At 40.0% G+C, this 21,537-nt stretch overlaps 1 protein-coding gene across 1 annotated transcript in view; it reads left to right on the forward strand.

Moving 5' to 3' along the window:
* The window catches only part of PHACTR1 (phosphatase and actin regulator 1), a 301,263-nt gene that overhangs the window by 186,377 nt on the left and 93,349 nt on the right, over positions 1-21,537 (forward strand). Inside the window, exon 4 of the mRNA XM_070747269.1 lies at positions 13,969-14,133. Coding sequence (XP_070603370.1) covers positions 13,969-14,133 — 165 coding nt within the window. The remainder of the gene's footprint in view (positions 1-13,968; positions 14,134-21,537) is intronic.

Genomic DNA, 21,537 nt, shown 5'->3' on the forward strand with positions numbered 1-21,537 from the left:
GATTCAAAAGTCACGATGCAAACAGGAAACCTAAGACAAGATTCAGTATTGGAGTTGTTCCCTGCAACCTGGCTCAAGGGTGTTAGCACTTAAGTAGCCTAGGGCATAGCCAATTAGCCTGCAACTCTACTCTCGAGTAGACCTCAACCAGAGTAAACCTTCCTGACTCGGCGTTGTTAGCACTTAAGTAGCCTAGGGCACAGTCAATTAGCCTGCAGCTCTACTCTCGAGTAGACTTCCACCAGAGTAAATCTTCCTGCTTTTTCAGCAGTTAATTAGTGGGATAAAATGATTTCCCAGGTTCTACTAACTCATGTTTTAAACATCTCTCCCCCCCCCCCCCCAAAAAAATAGGCCATCTGGCAGGAGCATCTCTTCAGGAAATAAAAAAGTAAAAATGAAAGCTACTGTCCATTACTAAATCTCCCATTTTTAACATGTGTCAAGTATGCAAAACATGTGGGGTTTTTTTTAAAAAAAGCTCTAGTTGCACAGTTAACAAATGTCATCTTAACTTTTTAGATACTCCTCTGATCCAATATTTTTATGTCAGCCTTTGGGAGGTATACCCAGGGTGCATTCGAGCAGCAAATAGCAAAAATTCTACTGAGAGTGTTTTTCAGCAAAGACAATACAGTAGAGATTATAAATAGTATGTTAATGCCGTCATATTTCAGATATAGTTCAGAAGGATCTGTGTTGCATTTTCTATATAATGATTCCCTGATTATCGCTTACTCCACATTCATATTTTTGAAACATGTTTTAGGATTGGTGAAACAATATCCCTTTGCAGAATTCAGGTTGCTTATTTTTCAGAAAGGCATAGTTGTCAGTCCTGAATCGTAGACTTTAATCATACTTTCTACAAGTTTAGCAAGTTACAAATATTATTACCAGGAGTTGTTTTCTGTATGCTTCTTCGATTCTCTGAATTCTATACTTTCCAATTCTTTGCTAAGGAAACTGATTTAGAAATACAAGTGATGGGTTTTTTCATTCTAAAAAAAAGTAAAAGTTATATTAAATCTCAATTACTCATAAGGATTAGCCAATAGTCTTTTATTTGGAAGCTTTTTGACTGGTATTATGCTAACTTTTGGTGAATGTTTGATTTCCAAAATGAAATAAATTATTATTATTATTATTATTATTATTATTATTATTATTATTATTATTATTTATTTGATTTGTATGCCGCCCCTCTCCGGAGGCTCAGGGTGGCTAACAGCAATAATAAAACAGTGTACAGTGATAATCCAATACTAAAAATGATTAAAAACCCATTAATATAAAAAACCAAACATACATACAGACATACCATGCATAAATTGTAAAGGCCTAGGGGGAAAGAGCATCTCAATTCCCCCATGCCTGGCGGCAGAGGTGTGTTTTAAGTAGCTTACGAAAGGCAAGGAGGGTGGGGGCAATTCTAATCTCTGGGGGGAGTTGGTTCCAGAGGGCCGGGGCCGCCACAGAGAAGACTCTTCCCCTGGGTCCCGCCAAGCAGCATTGTTTAGTTGACGGGACCCGGAGAAGAATAGGTCGCTGGGATTCGTGCAGCAGAAGGCGGTCCCTGAGATAAAATATTGATACCTCATGTAAAATTGCCTTATTTAAGCTCAAGGCTAGTTAAACAGATATAAAGATATATAAAGGTTTAGGGTTTAACTAGACCAGTGATGGCGAACCTATGACACGCGTGTCAGCACTGACACGCGGAGCCATTTTAGGTGACACGCCGGAGAAACAGGGAGCTTAGAGTGGTGAAGATGCAAATCTCCCCGCTTTCCAATTTCCCACCGACTGCAAGTACAGCAACTGCAATTATTATTATTATTTTTCCTCTCCCCTTAATTTTGTTTTGCACCAATTTTTTAAAAAATTGCGCCGGTTGCAATTTTAATTTTACTCCCAGGGCTATTTACCCGGGGTCCTACTTTGCTTACACATTAAACTGCTCATCCCATATCGCTCCGCCAGGATAGAAAGGATAGAGAGAAAGGGAATGAGAGAAAGGAAAGAGAGAGAAAGGGAGGGAGAGAAGGAAAGAGATAGAAAGGATAGAGAGAATGAGGGAATGAGAGAAAGGAAAGAGAGAAAGGGAGGGAGAGAAGGAAAGAGTGAGAGATAGAAAGGATAGAGAGAAAGGGAATGAGAGAAAGGAAAGAGAGAGAAAGGGAGGGAGAGAAGGAAAGAGAGATAGAAAGGATAGAGAGAAAGAGGGAATGAGGGAAAGGAAAGAGAGAGAAAGGGAGGGAGAGAAGGAAAGAGTGAGAGATAGAAAGGATAGAGAGAAAGAGGGAATGAGGGAAAGGAAAGAGAGAGAAAGGGAGGGAGAGAAGGAAAGAGTGAGAGATAGAAAGGAGAGAGAGAAAGAGGGAATGAGAGAAAAGAAAGAGAGAAAGGGAGGGAGAGAAGGAAAGAGTGAGAGATAGAAAGGGTAGAGAGAAAGGGAATGAGAGAAAGGGAAGAGAGATGAGAGAGGAAGGAGGAGAGAGAAAGAGAGAGAGGAGGGGTAGCGAATTATGGATGTCAGAACTCACGCATGCGTAGTAGCGTGCGCCCACACTTTTTAAAAAATTTTAAAAGAACAAGAGAAAGCATGAGAGAGAAAGAACAAGAGAGAGAGAGAAAGAAAATAAGAGAACAAGAGAGAGAGAGAAGGAAAGCAAGAGAGAAAAAAGATAGCAAGAGAAAGCAAGACAGATAGGGAGAGGAAAGGAGAGCGACAGAAATGAGAACAAAAAGGGGAGAAAAAAGGAGAAATGAGAAAATGATTGAGGCAGAGAATGAGAGGAGAGAGAAACAAAAGAGAGAGAGAGGTGATTTTTGAAGCATATGGTAAAAAGCATCCAAATAATAAGAACCCACCCCCAGCCCACACCTGTTTTTGAAAAGAATTTAATGATAAAAAAAACCCAGCCCTCAACTGGTTTTGGAAATGGTTCGAGTGTATACACACACACACATAAGGGGGGGAAAGAGACAGGGATGGAAAAAGAGGAGAAGTGAGAGGGAGAAGGAATGAGGGGAAAAGGGAGGAAGAGAGAGAAATGAGAAACATGAGAGAAAAGGGGGAAAGACAGGAGAAATACCCAGAAATGAGACAGTGGTATAAATTTGAGGAGGGATGATTGATGATTGACTGTACAGTGGAACCCCGACATAAGAGCTGCTCTACTTAAGAGCAACTCGAGATAAGAGCTGGGAGGGGAGAGATATTTTTGTTCTACTTACAAGCCCAAATTCGAGATACAAGCGCCAAGGAGCTGTCTCCTGAAGCCAAACGCTAACTTCCGCGTTCGGCTTCAAGAGACAGCTGCGAAGCGGCGCGCGTGTTTTAAAAGGTTGCAGCCGGCCTGGGGGGCTCAGGGGGGTGCTTGCAGCTTTCTTTCTTGCTCTTTTTCTTTCTCTCTTTTACCTTCCCTTCCTCTATTTCTTCTTTTCTTTCTCCTTCCCACCTTCTTCCCTCCCTCCCTCCCTTCACTCATTCCTCTCTTACTCTCCCCTTTCATAAGTTTCCTTGCTTCCTTCCTCTGTTCCTGTCCCTTCCCCCTTTCTTTCTTTCTTTCTTTCTTTCTTTCTTTCTTTCTTTCTTGCTTTCTTTTTTGCTCTTTTTCTTTCTCTCTTTTACCTTCCCTTCCTCTATTTCTTCTTTTCTTTCTCCTTCCCACCTTCTTCCCTCCCTCCCTCCCTTCACTCATTCCTCTCTTACTCTCCCCTTTCATAAGTTTCCTTGCTTCCTTCCTCTGTTCCTGTCCCTTCCCTCTTTCCTTCCTTCCTTCCCACCCTCCGTCCATTCATTCACCCATTCCTCTCTTGATCGCTTAAAGCCGGTCCCTGGTGCAAAAAGGGTTGGGGACCTCTTTCCTACAGGATTGGGTGGCAGAGAAGTTGAACATATGTAAATTTAAAAGTTTAAGAAAGTTTACAAGTTAAATGAAAGAAACTTCATTATTCATTTATATGTACATGTACATTTCTTCATTAAAAACATGTCTTTCTGCATAATTTAGACTAACTTTGTGAGTTTTTTGAGGGCTGGAACCAATTAAAATTATTTACATTAATTCCTATGGGGAAAAGTCGTTCGAGATAAGAGCTGCTCGACTTAAGAGCCCAGGTCCGGAACGAATTAAACTCGTATCTCGAGGTACCACTGTATTTATAAGGGGATGTTACATGGGATTGTATATATGAGGGGGTTATTTATGTATGTATGTATGTATGTATGTATGTATGTATGTATATATGTATGTATTTATTTATTTATTTATTTATTTATTTATTTATTTATTTATTAGATTTGTGTCATTTTGGTTGGTGGTGTGCCCCAGGATTTTGTAAATGTAAAAAATGTGCCGCGGCTCAAAAAAGGTTGAAAATCACTGATTTAAAGCATATGGTAAAAGCACTTAAATAATAACAGAGAAAGAAAACCCCCAACCCTCACCTGTTTTTATTAATAGTTATGTTTTTGAATTTGCTGGTTGTTTTAGTTTTAATAGTAATAGAGTTTGGTTTGGTTTTATTATTAATTTCTTTTAATAAAAAAGAAGGGATTTATTATTTATTTATATTTATATTTATTTTTTGTTTGTTTATCTGTCTATCTACCTACCTACCTACCTATCTACCTATATATCTACCTACCTACCTATATATATATATATATATATATATATACTTCTATGCCGCCCAGTTTTTTTCTCAAGGTGACACACCACCCGAGTTATGCTCAGTTTTTTGGCGAATTTTGACACACCAAGCTCAAAAGGTTGCCCATCACTGAACTAGACAGTCATAAATCTTCCAGCAGAAATTAAGGTAGAGATAGAAGCAGGCTATTAAGAGAACCATAAAGGCTTCAAAAGATAACGGATGGGGGGGGGGGGTTCTATATAAATTCTGCCGGTACCTTAAGGCTGCTTAATGGAAACAACTGAAAGCACAAAATCTGGATCATCTAAGAACAGTCCAGGGGTCAAGAAATAGAAGAAAGCTCTTCTAAAAGTAGAAAGGAGTTTCATTTGCAGGACTAGCAGAGGAATTCACCATGGCAAGACATGGAAGAGTAGGTGGGGTTTTTTTTTGCAGTGTTTCAAGAGTTACAAAGAACTTTTGTCAACATTCTTATATACACAATCAGAGTTGCTGGCTTTATCCATCTAGAGCAGTTGATATGCTCTCCTCTAGAAGAATTGTGATCATCTTTACTGTTCAGCACTGCTTTACTAGAAAGATGACTTAGGGCAGTGTTTCCCAACCTTGGCAACTTGAAGATATCTGGACTTCAACTCCCAGAATTCCCCAGCCAGCATTCGCTGGCTGGGGACTTCTGGGAGTTGAAGTCCAGATATCTTCAAGTTGCCAAGGTTGGGAAACACTGACTTAGGGTATGGCACTTTCTCAAAGTCAAGCCCGCTTTGTTATCAAATTGGCAGCCACTTGTATTGAATTTGACTTAGCCCCTCAAAGGTGGCTAACATTCTGTAACCTCCTCAGTTACGAACTGAAAATCTCTAAGAGTCTCCTAGAATCAGAGGAATCCACAATAAAATCCTGGCTCAAGCATCTGCTCCAGATTCGTCGATACTTTTAAGAGCAACTGGAACGCCACCCTGGAAAAGTAGATCAACATGAGAAATTTCTGAAAAGAACTATATTTGTTAGTACAGCTATGCAAATCTAATAAATAATAATAATAATAATAATAATAATAATAATAATAATGTGTTCCCTCGATTTTCGCGGGTTAGAACTTCGCGGAAAGTGTATACCACAGTTTTTCAAAAATATTAATAAGAAAATACTTTGCGGGTTTTTTCCCTATAACACGTTTTTTCCCACCCGATGACATCATATGTCATCACCAAACTTTCGTCTGCCTTTAATAAATATTTTTTGAATAAACTTTAATAAATAAACATGGTGAATAATAATCTGAATGGTTGCTAAGGGAAGGGGAAATTGCAATTTAAGGGTTTAAAGTGTTAAGGGAAGGCTTGTGATACTGTTCATAGCCAAAAATAGTGTATTTACTTCCGCATCTCTACTTCGCGGAAATTCAACTTTCGCGGGCGATCTCGGAACACATACCCTGGGAAAAGCAAGGGAACACTGTATTTATCTATTCAGCTATCTATTTATTTGTTTGACAAATATGAACAAATCTAATATTAAAAGTAATGTAAAAAACCCCAATTTAAGAAACCAATCATACATACAGACATACCATGCATAAATTTTATCAGCCTAGGGGGAAGGGAATATCTCAATTCCCCCATGCCTGACGACATAGGTGGGTTTTAAGGAGCTTACAAAAGGCAAGGAGGGTGGGGGCAACTCTGATATCTGGGGGGAGTTGATTCCAGAGGGTCAGGGCCGCCACAGAGAAGGCTCTTTCCCTGGATCCCGCCAAACAACATTGTTTAGTCGACGGGACCTGGAGAAGGCCAACTCTGTGGGACCTAACTGGTCGCTGGGATTCGTGCGGCAGAAGACGGTCCCGGACACATTTAATCTAGTCCACTTAAATAATTGTTTGACATATTGTATAGAAAAATTAAGGCTACCAGATTTGGGCTGCAAAAATGTGGACAACTGGTAGATACAATTATTGCCTAGCTGAGGTTTGTAACCCACAACTGATTTCCCTAGAGGACATTAGAAGAGGCTGAGAGACTTTTATAGTTCATTTATTACAATTTATTCAGTAATATGCCAGCAATCCTCAGAGCAATTAGCTGTGCTGTACATCACCGTAAATAACTAATAAAACATTTGCACTATCTTCAGTAAAACATACATAAAACAGTGATGGTAAAGATAATGTAATTTAAGCATTACATAACAGTTCCACTTTATGTATCACAAAGTGATTAAAGCAATGCCTTGAGGAGCTTCCGTCCTGAGTGCTTGGTATCTGCTGTTTTTGATCCTGAGATGATGACCCTCTATTCCACAACTTGTCCAAAACTGTCTGAATGGATGGCCATATCTGACAGCAGAGAATGACAGCGTTTTAAATTTGTGCTCTAAGGAAAGAAGTATTTTCCCTTTGCTTTGAATCCTTCTGCATTTGCGGAGAACACAAGTCCTTTTGTGGCTAGGACTGAGTCAAAAGAGGGGGGTTGATGGTACAGAGGTGCTTTTATACCTGGGACTAGGTCCTTATTGGCTAAAGATCAGAGTCTTATTTATTCATTTATTCATTTATTCATTTATTCATTTATTTATTTAATTTGTATGCCACCCCTCTCCGTAGACTCGGGGCGGCTCGCAGCAGTGATAGAAACAATGTACAATACAAATCTAATAATACGAAATTAAAAAGCCATAATTTAAAAAACATGCACACAACACACCATACATAAATTATATAGGCCTGGGGAAGATATTTCAATTCCCCCATCCCTGATGGCAGAAGTGGGTTTTGAGAAGTTTACGAAAGGCAAGGAGGGTGGGGGCAATTCTGATCTCTGGGGGGAGTTGGTTTCATTCTTGGAAGCTAGCTCTACCCACTATGGAGAATACAGCAGTGTGATCAGTCTTAGGGGCCCCTAGGGTGGCCTATGATACCAATTCAAGGATTTGGTTATCACCTTTAAAGTCCTTTATGGCATGGATACAGGTTACCTATTTTGCCCCAAATGGATTGGCCTGCCACATTCACTCTGGTAGAAAGAGACATGGTCTCCATCCTATCAGCCAAGGACCTGCAGTTGGCAGGGTCCAGGAGAAGAGACTTTTCTGTTATGGCCCCCACTCCTTGCATTGTGAAACCCATCACTATCCTCTTGGCCATTCCAAAAGAGCCTGACAAGAAGGAAATTTGAAGCTGGCTAATAGATTAGTAAATTACAACAGTTATCTGCATTTATTATCTTTCCAATGACTATAGATTGTGGAGGATAAAAATTATGAACGTTTCACATTGGGAAATATAATAAATATTATAAATGTGCCATTATTCAAAAGACGATCCCTCTTTCTCAGCCGTACCCACTCCAACATGCTTGGCATTCATTTCAGCCTTGTGACATGAACATTTTTCCAAACAACATGGGGGAAATGTATTTCTAAATTAGATTTTATATTAAAAATGCTAGCAGGATAACCTCCTTACGCTGTTGACATTAAACCTCTTCTGGTGTGAATTGTTCATAAGGCTGGGGGGTTCTTGTTTTGTTTTGGTTTTGGTAACAGATTCTCCTTTTAAGAGGTCACTCTTTTTTTGGCAGAACTACGCAATTAATGTACTTCATTTAAAACTGTGGTGGGGGGGAAATGACTGAGCCACTGAGAGAGAAAAAAGTATAATGGCTGCCATAATTGACCATCCGCTGAGTAAGTGAGTACAGGTAAGGGTTACACCCATGATATACTTTGATGGGGGGGGTTATTATAGAACTAGGTGAATGAGGATCCATATAGCATCGTTCTGAACTGTTTTAGAGTAATTTTGTTTAATTCTCAGTTTTTTGCCCAGCAAAATGGTTGTAACAGGCTTACTTAGAAACATAGAAACATAGAAGACTGACGGCAGAAAAAGACCTCATGGTCCATCTAGTCTGCCCTTATACTATTTCCTGTATTTTATCTTACAATGGATATATGTTTATCCCAGGCATGTTTAAATTCAGTCACTGTGGATTTACCAACCACGTCTGCTGGAAGTTTGTTCCAAGGATCTACTACTCTTTCAGTAAAATAATATTTTCTCATGTTGCCTTTGATCTTTCCCCCAACTAACTTCAGATTGTGTTCCCTTGTTCTTGTGTTCACTTTCCTATTAAAAACACTTCCCTCCTGAACCTTATTTAACCCTTTAACATATTTAAAGCCCCGAGTCTGCGGAGAGGGGCGGCATACAAATCTAAATAAATAAATAAATGTTTCGATCATGTCCCCCCTTTCCCTTCTGTCCTCCTGACTATACAGATTGAGTTCATTAAGTCTTCCCTGATATGTTTTATACTTAAGACCTTCCACCATTCTTGTAGCCCGTCTTTGGACCCGTTCAATTTTGTCAATATCTTTTTGTAGGTGAGGTCTCTAGAACTGAACACAGTATTCCAAATGTGGTCTCACCAGCGCTCTATATAAGGGGATCACAATCTCCCTCTTCCTGCTTGTTATACCTCTAGCTATGCAGCCAAGCATCCTACTTGCTTTTCCTACTGCCCGACCACACTGCTCACCCATTTTGAGACTGTCAGAAATCGCTACCCCTAAATCCTTCTTTTCTGAAGTTTTTGCTAACACAGAACTGCCAATTCAATACTCAGATTGAGGATTCCTTTTCCCCAAGTGCATTATTTTACATTTGGAAACATTAAACTGCAGTTTCCATTGCTTTGACCATTTATCTAGTAAAGCTAAATCATTTACCATATTACAGACCCCTCCAGGAATATCAACCCTATTGCACACTTTAGAGTCATCGGCAAATAGGCAAATCTTCCCTACCAAACCTTCCCCTATGTCACTCACAAACATATTAAAAAGAGTAGGACTGCCATAATTGACCATCCGCTGAGTAACTGAGTACAAGCAAGGGTTACAGCCATGATATACTTTGATGGGGGGTTTTTTATTATAGAACTAGGTGAATGAGGATCCATATAGCATCGTTCTGAACTGTTTTAGAGCAATTTTGTTTAATTCTCAGGTTTTTGCCCAGCAAAATGGTTGTAAGAGGCTTACTTCTATTCAGCATAACAATTAATATCAGGATGTTGGGTTAGGCCTTGTGTGAAAAGGGCCTAATGCCTTTTTTTTAAAAAAAAAAATCCCTTCCTTGTTGGTTCCAGATTTAGCCCTATGGAAATCTGTTACTTATGATTCATATAAGTGTAAAGTGTTCTTCAACACTTCAAGAAAACTAAACAAAATGTGGAGTATAAAAATAAAACAGAATAAGAGAAGAGATAATTACTGCTTTTCAATTCACCTAATCTTTGCAAGTCAACGATTTGAACTATGTGGGCCATATTTTCCTGCCATTCCTACAGCAAAGGCTTCATCTTGTGGGTATGAGCATCACCATTGATTCGATTAAATTAAACCATTTGTTGTGATGCTGTGAATTTGGAAGAGAAAGAAATGGAATGTGGAAGGGAAGAAAGTGAAATTCAACTAGGATGTTAGCTACAGGGTGCTTAGCTATGATTTATTGAGTAGAACACAGGTGGTAGCAGCTATATAGTTTGCTAAACCATCATGTATGCATTGCAAAATAGGTAGCCCTTGACTTACAACTATGTATTATAAATATGGACCAGTTAGCAAGCATCCAAATTTTGATCATGTGACTATGGAAATGCTGCAATGGTTGTAACAGGGGTGGATTCCCATTACTGCCGCTACCGGTGCGCTGCGTATGCAACTTCGGGTCTCTTGCATGCGTGCGCATGGGTTCTAGCATGTTCTTTCTTCTGCACATATGCAGGAATCAAGATCTTGTGAGGGGACACATGCGCGTGGGAGATTTTGGCAATTCTTTTGCTTCCGCGCATGCACTGAAGCACAAAATCGCCAAAATCTCACACAGGCGCACGTGGTTTATTTTGTGGGTGTGGCTTAATGGTCATGTGAGTGGGTTGGAGTGGTTTGCCAGCCATGTGACCAGGTGGGAGTGGCTTGAACAATCATCATCGTTCAAGTGAACTGTTAAGTCCTCAACTTACAACCTTACCAGTGTTGCTCGCTGGAGTGACAATTTGCTTTGTGTTTCCCGCACTCTCCTCCCTGGTTCGCCCCCGGCCTCAGGCTGGGTAGCTAGGCGAATGGGTGCTACTAGAAGCGTAAATGCTGCCAGCGCCGCTTCCACCCACGCCTTCTGCTTGCACCTCAGGCGGGAGGTGGCCGTGTGAGGCTGGAGAGGAGCTGGGCAGGAGAGAGGGAAGCTCATCCGAGGCCAGGAAGGAAGAAAGAGGAAAAAAGCAAGGAGTGCAGACACAGCAACAGCAGCAGGGGAAAAAAGGAAGGCTGAGTCGAGACCAGTAATCCAGGAATTGACAGCCGCCTATCAGCTGGAGCTGTGCACGCATCTTCATTTCCACCGGTGGAACTGCATTCCTGCTGCCCACCCCTGGTCGTAAGTGTGAAAGATGGTCCTACGTCACTTTTTCAGTGCCGTTGAAACTTCTGATGGTCACTAAATGACTGGTCATATGTTGAAGACTACATGTATTGAACCAGAACAATAGGGCAAGGCTGTATCATATATGGAAGTGTTCTCTCCATCATTTTCTATTTTTGCATAAAGAGTTGGGCAACTGATCCATTTTCAACATTCTTTAGACTGTCCAATAAACATTGGAAATATTGCTGATTAGCTTTATCTTAAATATCCTAAAGATGTGTCCAATATGAAGAAGCATTTTAAACATCAGCAGATTGTAGGAGATGACCAGGCTGAGACTGAGGGGTCAAACACATCATAAGTCATGGGTCCCTGCATACCCACAAGAAATCTAAATCCAGCCCACCTTGAATGCCTTTCTTATTTTCTCTTGATTGTTACTTGAGCTTAAGTTTGCAATAAATCTTTATACACATTTGAGCTGCCTGAATCTCCTGATTTCCCCAACACACATAATCTTATTACTGGTTTGTCAGCATAGGCTATATCAACTCTGCATTCCAAAGTTCTTGCAAATAATTGATTTCCATCTTGAAAATATTCTAGTCTGTAAAAAAAATGGTATGGAATCACCCAAAATGTTTTTCACTATTGGTAATACTTCAAGACCTTTATAAAGCTGAGAGATTTGGATCAAATTTTGAAATCATAAATTATTCCAACTGAATTTTGAATTAATTCTCCAACAGCCAGTGGGAAACAAATATATTGCCCATCTCCTTTTGTTCTGGTCTAAGCATAGGATTGCTTTTTGCAGACAGTTAAAACTCCATGCAAATGGTAAAATCATAGATTACATTAATTGTCGGGTATCCTCATAGACTTACATATTCAAGAGTAGGATTTTCAGAATATATATTCATAATCTTTCCCATTACACATAGGTGAAAAATGATTCATTTCTCCCCATCTTTCCACTGCTACATGGTCCTTTGTTGAGACTTGAAATGTCCGCTGGTCTGCATGGCACAATTACCCAGCAGTGGTATAGCTCGATGACCCATAAGAACACATAAATGTGGTCACATGTCTGGGACTACATTACTCAGAGTGCAATCTCCAACTACAGTTTTAAATTTCTGGGTATTCATATCTCAGGGGACCTCTTATGAGTTATGAATGTCAACATGCTTGTGAAGAAGGCACAAAAGAGGCTGTACTTCCTGAGAATGCTCAGGAAGATAAATCTATCTCAGCATCTTCTGCTGTCCTACTTATCGCAGCACCATTGAGAGTGTCCTGACATACGGCATTCTCACATGGTATGGGAGCAGCTCTGTAGCGGATAAAAAATCTCTGCAGTGAAACATTAAAATTGTCCAGAATATCATTGGGTTCCAGATACCATATCTGGATGATATCTGTCAGGATTAGCAATCCTGGGTGACATTTCATTGTATTACCATATAAGGTAAAAGGTAGAATGTAAGCATGTTAATGCTGAGTCATAGGATATGAACTGCAATGTGATTGGGCGAGAGCATTATAAGATGCAAATCAACTTTACCATTATTTTATGGTTGTTTGCTGTTGTTGATGGTGGTGGTTAGTTGGCTGGCTAGAGCAGTTTGAGCATGTGTTAGATATTGAGTAGAGCAGTAATAGTGATATGAAGAAACCTGGACTGGTTTAGCATCTACTAGAAACCTGGATTGGTTTAGTATCTATTTGTAACCTGGATTGGTTGAATATTTACTTAATATAGCTAATGTTGTTAGCCGCCCAGAGTCTGCGGAGAGGGGTGGTATACAAATCTAATAAATAGATAGATAGATAGATAGATAGATAGATAGATAGATAGATAGATAGATAGATAGATAGATAAAATAAATAAGTAAAGTAAAGTTCCTATAAATAGAAGACTGAAGCAGAAGATATTTTGTACCGAAGAGTAAACTATTATTTTCTACAAACGTGTCTTCGTATTTTTCTGGTTCATTAATTGCACAGTATATTCTGGTATCTTATTTAGTCCTCCTGCATTACTCTGCATAGCATCTTGCTGTTATAGGAAGGTGCACAACATTCTCAGAGACTCTTCTCATCCTGCTTACAATCTTTTTGAACTATTGCATTTTGGCAGAAGATACAGAACAATTAAAACTCAAACCACATGTTTCCTGAATAGTTTTTATCCCAGAGCTATACTCGCAATGAACTAAAGGATCACCATCAGTGAGATGTTGGACTAAGTATTACTTAGTCTGTTGTGTAGATGTTTGGGTGGTTCAGGATGGGGAAATTGTGATGAGTGGGGCATTGTTTTTAATTGTTATGTGTATATAACAATCAGTGATGGGCTCCTACAGGTACAGTCAGGTACGCAGTACCGGTTGCAAAATTTTGGTCAGGTACACAGTATGGTAGCAAAATTTTGATATTTTTTTCCCCCTTCTGGGCTCTGGGTATGTTTTTCCTATCACAGTAAATGAGGTTGAATGTGTATAATTTTAGAAGAACTGTGTGTGCGTGTGTGTACATACACTTTAAGCAGCAGTGGGCTACTGCCCGAACAGGGGGCAATGCAATGGAGTAGCAAAAATGGAGCTCCATCCCAGAGCATCCAATTTGCACTGAAAGATGTTGAAAGAAATTGCATAAGCAACGCCCACAGTGTGGTAGTAAAACTTTTGGTAGCCTGTCACTGATAACAATCCATTCATACATACAAAAGCAATAAAGTATTTATTTATAACGCAATCCCTTAAAGGGGCAGCTCTTAATCCAACTTAAATATCCCTCTTGCATATCAGCCCAGTTTTACTAAGATGGCTTTCTTCTCTTTTCCTCTTTTCCTTTCCTTTGTGACAACTCAGCTGAGGAAGTGGAGAGACTGGCTGCAATGCGTTCGGACTCATTGGTTCCAGGGACACACACCCCTCCTATAAGGAGGAGAAGTAAGTTCGCCAATCTAGGAAGACTTTTCAAGCCATGGAAATGGAGGAAGAAGAAGAGTGAAAAGTTCAAGCACACATCGGCAGGTAAGTTGCAATCCTCTATTCAGCACTGAATTGGATTAATATTTATTTTTTGTTTTGTCCCCAAAGCAAAATAAATTGCTATTCGACCATTGTCTCAACAACTATAAACTTTTTTAGTGGTTGGTACTTACATTAGTTCTATAGTAATTTATGGAATAGCAGTAGAAGTGCTTAGGTAGAAACAGAAAGAAAACAACACAAAACCAGAGGTCCCTTAACACTTTTCCCTCTACTGCACATATGTCATGTTGACGCCGTGTGATGTATCACTAGGGTTTTCCCTTCGCGGAGCTGGGGTGGGTGTGGTCTGTGCATGACGCATTTGGCCCATGGGCCACCAGTTTGATAGCAAGCCTTTGCCTCCAGGTTTAAACACCCTGTTAGTCCATGGTAGGGGTGGGCAATTGTGGCAACTTTATGACTTGTGGACTTCAACTCCCAGAATTCCATGCTCGCTCAGGAATTCTGGGAGTCGAAGTCCACAATTCGTAAAGTTGTCACACCCTTAGCAGGTGTTGTGGTTGGCTCTGGCCCAGCTCCTAAGGGAATGTGGATGCAGGGGAAACTTCAACATGTCATAGGCCTGTGTTATTGCCGACAGAGTCAGTTCAGAGTTTAGTTTCCTCGGACGAAGAAGAAGGTGGGAGTGACTTGGAATAGGGGGCTTGGCTCACAGCCCAGGCAGTCAATCTCCCTTATCTTCCATTGATTCGGATGAAGATGTCTTAGACCCATGCAAGCGCAGAATTATGCGTAGAAGAGACCAAGTAAGGACATATTACCGGAAATAAGAGAGGCCACCTGTGTTTGGGTGGGGCTCCAGTAATTAGGGCTGCTGCTATAAACAGCAGCATGTGGGTTTGGCCATTGTGGAAGAGTATCTGATCGCAGTTCTTCAGGAATCGTGCCTTGACTTTGTTTTTTGATTTTTCACGTCTTTGAAACCAACGCAGATCAAAGTGTGTGGGTGTTTCACTTCATGGAAGAAGAAGGGGTGTTAAGTTTCTTCACAGCTGCTAGCTAAGTACTTAAAGACTGATTAAGGGAAATTGTACAGATTACCCGGTTGTTTTGGGACAAGTGCTCTTTGCAATACAAAAAGAGTGCTCAGTTTATTTTGAATTTTGTGATAAAGAACATTGTTTTGAATTTTCAAACGAGTGTGTGTCTGAAATTTGTATCCTTGAATTTTCGGGAGGCTCCTACCAGAGAGCCCGGCAGAACAGCAGGGGTGTCAAATTGGCAGCCCAAGGGCGGTATGCCTCAAGTGCACAGCCACCCCATCTCCCCAAAGGCAAAAAAAGTCACAATACATCACATAACATCACATGATGCAATCGAGTTTGACAACCATGGTTTATTACAGTGATGGCAAACCAATGGCATGGGTGCCACAGGTGGCATGCAGAACCATATCTGCTGACACACAAGCCATTGCCCTAGCTCAGCTCAGCGCATGCGCATGCACATGCTGGCCAGTTGATTTTTGGCTCACATGGAGGCAATGGGAGGGCATTTTTGGCTTATAGAGTGCCTCCAGGGGAATGGAAGAGGGCATTTTTGCCTTCTCCAGGCTCCAGGGAAGCCTCCAGAGCTTGGGAAGGGTAAAAAATGGACCTACCGGTTCCACCAGGAGTGGGAAACGGGCCATTTCTGGCCTCCAGAAAGCCTCCAGGAGGAGAGAGGGGTCATTCTCACCCTCCCCAAGCATTGAATTATGGGTGTGGGCACTTGAACATGCACAATAATGTGTGCACACGCACTTTCGGCACCCATGGGGAAAAAGGTTCACCATCACTGATCTATGACCTGAACAAGGGCATTTCCTTTATGGAATGGAAATGCATCACAACATGTTCCTTTTTTTTTTTACACAGGGAGAAAGTGAGCACACTCTGGTGTTAGAATCCATCTTTCTGCATGGCATGTCTTTACTCGCCCACAGGTCTCAATTTGTATAGATGCTTTGCTGGCATACATTTTCTTCTGTTTCCTCTCCATTTTCCTCCTTTTATTATTGCTTCCTGTAATATGTAGACTTGGGAGGAGCCAAGATGGAGGACAGGCATCACTGACTCTAAAGAGCTCCTCCAAAAGTAAACAGGTTCTCTTTTTTAACTCATTTATATTTTTAAATTTTAAACTTAATTTTAATTTCTTTTAAACTTTTAACTCCATTTTAACATTTTAACATTTTAACAAAATATTTTATACTTTTAATTCATTTTTTTTTAAACTTTTTAAAATCCATACCGGGTGAAATATGTCCGCAGCAGTTCCTCTTGGCTTTATTATAATTTATTATAAATTATACAAATAAAAAAAGAGGCCGAGAAGCAAGACAGAGAAAAGGAGAGCTGTAATATGTAAGATACTTCTTGACCAGATTTTCAAAATTGCAGTACATCCAATATGTCTCTTAATGTTTGATTTTAAAAGACCGGATACCATTCTTCGCTTCCAGAAATCAAACCTTTTTAGGTTCCTCTTTAAATGGCTCAACATATTGTGCCAAAAGAGCTTTTCTATAAAACTATCCAAGGAGGTAAGTGGGTGTTAATTCCCAGTATTCATTTGCATGAAAAATAGGAAGCTCATTCAGGAAGCCAAAGAGAACATCAAGGTAATTAGTGTATGTGATCCAATTAAAATGTCTTAAATTTACAGTAAGAGTCCTGATGGATCTGACAAAATGTCTTTTCATTCAAATGTCCAATTTCCCTTAGTGGCCAACGAGAAGGCTTTGAGGACATTTTCTTACTCTTTCATCCCAGTAAGTGGTCTATACCACTTGTTTCCTAAAATTAGGATGCAATCTGGGGGAGTTGAGATATTCCTCCCCCCTAGGCCATTACAAGCTATGCATGGTATGTCTGTGTGTATGTTTGGTTTTATAATAAGGGTTTTTAGTTGTTTTATTATTGGATTGTCACATGCTGTTTTTATCATTGTTGTTAGCCGCCCCGAGTCTATGGAGAGGGGCGGCATACAAATCCAATAAATTATTATTATTATTATTATTATTATTATTATTATTATTATTATTATTATTAAGATTGTTGGGGGAATAATGCTGACATTGTAAATAACCCAGGGAGTGCTTTAACGCACTATGGGGCGATATTTAATAATAATAATAATAATAATAATAATAATAATAATGATGATGATGATGATGATAACAGAGTTGGAAGGGACCTTGGAGGTCTTCTAGTCCAACCCCCTGCTTAGGCAGGAAACCCTACACCACTTCAGACAAATGGTTATCCAACATCTGCTTTAAAACTTCCAGTATTGGGGCATTCACAACTTCTGGAGGCAAGTTGTTCCACTGATCAACCATTCTGACTGTCAGGAAATTTCTCCTTAGTTCTAAGTTGCTTCTTTCCTTGTTTAGTTTCCACCTATTGCTTCTTGTTCTACCCTCAGATGCTTTGGAGAATAGGTTGACTCCTTCTTCTTTGGGGCAACCCCTGAGATACTGGAACACTGCTATCATGTCTCCCCTGGTCCTTCTTTTCATTAAACTAGCCATGTCCACTTCCTGCAACTGTTCTTCATATGTTTTAGCCTCCAGTCCCCTAATCATCTTTGTTGCTCTTTTCTGCACTCTTTCCAGACCCTCAACATTCTTTTGGCATCGTGGCAACCAAAACTGAATGCAGTATTCCAAGTGAGGCCTTATAAAGTGGTATTAACACTTCGTGTGATCTTGATTCTATCCCTCTGTTAATGCAGCCTAGAATTGTGTTGCCTTTTTTGGCAGCTGCTGCACACAGCTGGCTCATATTTAAATGGTTCTCCACTAGGACTCCTATCTATCCATCCATCCATCCATCCATTTAATTTGTATGCCTCCTAACTCCCTGAGGACTCTGGGAGGCTCACAAACCATAAAACATACAGTTTAATATTAAAACAGTTTTTAAAAATTTAAAACCAAGAGTTAAAAACCATGAATGCCATTTATGGCCTGATAACGATGGTACACCATCCTATCAATGGTCCCAGGCCTACCGGAAAAGCCAGCTCTTTACAGCTTTCCAGAAGGCCAGTAGGATGGGGGTAGTCCGGATCTCAGGAAGTATATTGAGCTAACCAATGTGCGGTATGCTACTTGTAGAATGTTCTCCCAAATGTATAGTTTGCATTTTTCATATGTTTAGGTCAGATATTAACAGGGATGCGTTCCTCCTGGTTGAGACTGGTTCGCCTGAACTGGTAGCGACCCGCTGGTAACATCACAATGATGTCACAGTCTCACAGACCCAGTTTGGTGAATGCTGATCCATGAGTGTAGCCCTTCACTGGTTATAACTGTGAAAAGCTGTCATAAGCCTCTTTTTTCAGTGCTATTGAAGCTTTGAATGGTCACTAGATTAACTGTCGTAAGTCCAGGACTACCTTTACTTGGAGCAAAGTAGTCATGTGTACATAGCCATGACTGTATGATATGTAGTCGTATTCTAGGGCATGCTCAAAATCTTTTTCAAGCAAACCTCCTTGTTTTTCTTTCAACCTTTTGCCAACGACAAAGCAACACTGTACCCTCAAATCAATTACCATCGGAGGGAGAAAGACAGAAAGCAATCTAGAGTTTACGCAGACACTAAATCACTTCAAGCAGAGTATTTGAACAATCCAACTCCTCAAGGGGAAAGGTTTTTTTTTTAAATCCTTTAATTATGTAAGCACCTCAGTTCTACTTATGTCTTGAACTTTCTGCTGTTCTAGGGCAACAAAGCCTTCGTCCTTCGGGAATGTAGACAAGAGAGCAGGTGGTGGACACTTTTGTAGAACACCAAAAACACTTGGCCTTTTTCCAGTGTAATGAAAATAAACCTGCAGTGTTATTTCCTGCAATACTTGCTGTTTTACGATTTTGATGAGTTTCTTTTTAATTACAAAGATAGCATCACAATTTCTCTCCAGGATCATTGAGAATATTTGGTGATGACCAAGAAGAGGAAAATGTTGCCAATGGCTTTTCTCTGTAAAATAGAGGCCTTGGGGATTGTCCAGTACCTTCCACTTCTTCATTTGTATTGTCAAAGAGATTTCCACACGCCCCCCCCCCCCCTTGCTTTGGAAGATGCATATGAAATAATGATTAATGGCAGACACCTACATAATCAAGTCTCTCCCCTCAATGTCTTCCCATTCAGCTCTCACTGTCAGAAAGTTCCTCCTTATTTCCAGGTTGAATCTCTCTTTGGTCAGCTTCCATCCGTTATTCCTAGTCTGGCTTTCTGGTGTTTTGGAAAACAGACTGACCCCCCTCCTCTCTGTGGTAGCTCCACAAGTATTGGAAGACTGCTATCATGTCTCCCCTGGTCCTTCTCTTTGCTAGACTAAACATGCCCAATTCTCTTCGTATGTTTTAGTTTCCAGTCTTCTTTTCATCCTGGCTGCTCTCTTCTGTACATTCCCTAGAGCAGCATTTCCCAACCTTGGCAATTTGAAGATATTTGGACTTCAACTCCCAGAATTCCCCACCAGCAAATGCTGGCTGGGGAATTCTGGAAGTTGAAGTCCAGATATCTTCAAGTTGCCATGGTTGGGAAACATTGCCCTAGAGTTTGAATGTCTTTTTTGTAGTGTGGTGACCAAAACTGAATGCAGTACTCTAGGTGTGGTCTAACTGGGGCTTTATAGAGTGGTATTAGTACCTCCCTAGTCCTAGAATGCATCCCTCTGTTAATACAATTTTGGATTGTATTGGGTTTTTTGGCCACTGTTGCATATTGCTGACTCATATTTAGTTGGTTGTCCACCAAGACTCCAACATCTCTCTCGCCGTCACTGCTAGTGAGTGTAGTTTCACCCAATTTGTATGTATGTCTTAGGTTTTTCTTACCTAATTCAATTATCTGCATTGAACTTCATTTTATTTGTTTGGGACTGTGCTATGCAGCAGTGACTGCGAGAAAGATCTTGGAGTATACATATTATGTATGTATACATAATATGTACTGTATACTCAATCCTACAATGTGAGGTTCCTGGCATGGGACAGAAATGTTGTCAGAATGTTAGAATAAAGAAGGGGGATACTAACTAGGAATTCCACTTTCTGATTGATTGATTGATTGATTGATTGATTGATTGATTGATTGATTGATTGATGATTGATTGATGCTGTCGATATATTTTTCCAAATGTAAATCTTCAGATCAGAAGGCATAATATACAAATGTTATTTCGTGAATCTCTGTTAAGGGGAAAGTGGTTCTCACCTAATGCTAAATTGGCATTCGTTGTTGCAACTACATATATTTTTTTAATCTTTGATAATATGGGCATCCAGTGAAAAGAGATCTTTATTAAGCTTCTTTGCACCTGAATCTATTGCAATCTCTTAAAAATCTGCTGCATTGCAAATTTATAACCATTAAGAAGTTGCACACTGGATTGAAAAGGCTTTTGAAGAATGCTCCTGCTTTTCCTTTAATGACACATTTGTGGGGGTGGGGGGAGATCCTTCAATGTATCCAGACTTACAGGGAAGAAATGTTTAATGAGGCCATTTGGATTTTATGCTAATTACACTTCCAGCTGCTATAAAGATTATGTACAACAGCTTCAAACTGCAATTTTGTAGTGCCATTCTAAAATGGTATTTTCCCCTATCAAAGAAGAAAAACAGTGGTGAAGTTCATCTGGAATGAGGGACTTTATGTAAACAGGATATAAAGCTCTAGCAAGCGAAATAAAAGCGATTCTCTCTATTTTCTCTGCCGTAACTGGTGGAATGCGTCACATCTCAAAGGATCTGTCATCCAAAGTAGCAATAATGGTGTTCCTGGAAGTGCAGCTGCAATTTTTTTTCCAAAAATGTTTCTCCTGAATAAGATAAATGTGTGTCAGTTGCAGCTGTCACACTGAAAAAAAAATTTGCAGTAATTTGAAATCCGTGTCTAACGCTATGATATATAACTTTACTCAAAAATAGATTTTGCTGCTGATGGCTGGCTGGGGAATTCTGGGAATTGAAGTCCATGCCTCTTAGAATTGCTAAGGTTGAAAAATATTGATTGATACATTGGTGCACACATGATTAACCGCTTTATTTATGCAGCAAAGAGAGCTAAAACCAAAATCCACCACGTTCTTGAACATGTTTTTGTAATAAAACCTTAAACGTCACACAATGTTTTTAACTTGTATCATGAGAATGTTCTGAAAAGAAACCTATTTTCCTACTTTTCCGTTTTCCTGGGCCTTCCTGCCTGAAACCTTCTCTTGTTTAATCAAGAAAACCCTCCAGATCCATTTTTCTGTTGAAAGTGTTCAAAGTTTTACAAGCACTTTGCACATGATGAGTTATCTCCTTGAATGTACACTCAATCAAAAAAAGCCCTAGCTGGTATCAAGTCTCTGATAAGTGTAATAGCACTGTAGCTC

Source organism: Erythrolamprus reginae, chromosome 3 (genome assembly GCF_031021105.1).
Source record: "Erythrolamprus reginae isolate rEryReg1 chromosome 3, rEryReg1.hap1, whole genome shotgun sequence".
NCBI classification, from domain to species: Eukaryota; Metazoa; Chordata; class Lepidosauria; order Squamata; family Dipsadidae; genus Erythrolamprus; species Erythrolamprus reginae.